Genomic DNA, 1,314 nt, shown 5'->3' with positions numbered 1-1,314 from the left:
TGGAAAACAAGATATGCATTATGCAGTATACGAGGTGGAGTACATGATGCAAGATCCATAACCAATAGCTAAATCGAAATTTTTTAGCTAAAGTTGACCTTTTTATGACCTTTTGTAATCTAAAGGATAAACTCAATGGAACATGAAATAGTTAACTAATATTCATTTGTCCCTAAGCTCCATAATGTTCAAAGTTTCATAAACTTTTTATTTTAAAGTACAATGGTGATGAAGATGATGGTGGTGAAGAAGATTGTGAAAATGATGATGATGATGAAACGAAGGTCTGATGAAGATGATAAAAATAAAGTTGTGTTGAGTCAAAGAAGATGAAATTGAATGAAATTTATCATGTCGTACAATGGTGGTTTCCTTTTATTAAGTTTAAATTATTTTTCTTGATTTTTAGAGTTTAGAATAGGTCAACTTGAATCTCTTTTTCTTTTCTTTTTTTTTTCTTTTTCTTTCTCTTTCCTTTTCTTTTTCTTTTTATATTCAATGTTACCTGCTGTAGCAAGTTAACTTTTAACTAGTGATGTTCTTGGGTAACTTTCAAAGTTGTAATTATTGAGGGTTGATTAAAAAGTGGGATTATTGTAGGAAAATGTGTGAAAGATGGGATTATTTTTGGTAATTTCCATTAATTTTTAACATTTAAATTGATGAACACTCATTACTCTTTAGTTTCTTCTTTTTTTTTTTTTTGCAACAAAGAAGTTTGGTTACTTCATTTTAATTTTTGTATAGAATAATGGGAGACTAAGATGCTTCTACTGTATTTCCATTGCCATATGCAGGATCTTGTTGATTCATTGAGCATAGAAGTTGAGGTAGGTGGTGATCTTGAAGAAAAAGATGTGTATCTCACAAATGGCAACCTCAAGAAGCCTCTCTTAGGGGCTTCTAATCATGTATAGACAACAACAATTCCAAAACCTTAATGCTGTTAACTGCAAAATTACACAAGCTCTCTTGCTGTTAAACCTCCATGTATATAATTCTATATGCATTAGAGAACTTCACTTTCCTTTTGTTTGTGCTCAGAAAAATAGGTGCTTATCGATATGGCTTTTGATGCTTGTTTTCCTGAGTTTGTAAAATTTAATAATGGTGAACCTTAAGATGTCCCAAGTGCTCCTATTTTGGTCATATTGCTTAAAATTATAGGTATGTTAAGAAAGCTTCCACTGATGAAGGCGAATCTTTGGTTACCTCTCCTTTAGCAACACATGAAGTGCATTCAGGGTGCCCTTAAGGTTTTAGATGCTAAGGAGGTAGGTGATTTAGGTTAACAGGCTGTTGAGGTTATACCTG

The 1,314-nt window shown here is 32.0% G+C and overlaps 1 protein-coding gene across 2 annotated transcripts in view; it reads left to right on the top strand.

Moving 5' to 3' along the window:
• LOC130814069 (glycine-rich RNA-binding protein RZ1A-like) overlaps positions 1 to 1,031 on the top strand; it is an 18,878-nt gene extending 17,847 nt beyond the window's left edge. The window contains exon 9 of one of the 2 annotated variants that reach the window (XM_057680064.1): positions 798 to 1,031. In XM_057680064.1, the coding sequence (XP_057536047.1) occupies positions 798 to 917 (120 nt within the window). In that variant the 3' untranslated portion in view covers positions 918 to 1,031. The remainder of the gene's footprint in view (positions 1 to 797) is intronic. The other variant, XM_057680065.1, reaches the window with a different exon arrangement.
• The last annotated feature ends 283 nt before the right edge of the window (positions 1,032 to 1,314 follow it).

Source organism: Amaranthus tricolor, chromosome 5 (genome assembly GCF_026212465.1).
Source record: "Amaranthus tricolor cultivar Red isolate AtriRed21 chromosome 5, ASM2621246v1, whole genome shotgun sequence".
Classification (NCBI taxonomy): domain Eukaryota; kingdom Viridiplantae; phylum Streptophyta; class Magnoliopsida; order Caryophyllales; family Amaranthaceae; genus Amaranthus; species Amaranthus tricolor.
Note: the sequence above shows the minus strand (reverse complement) of the source record. Positions and strands in the feature narration are given on the sequence as shown.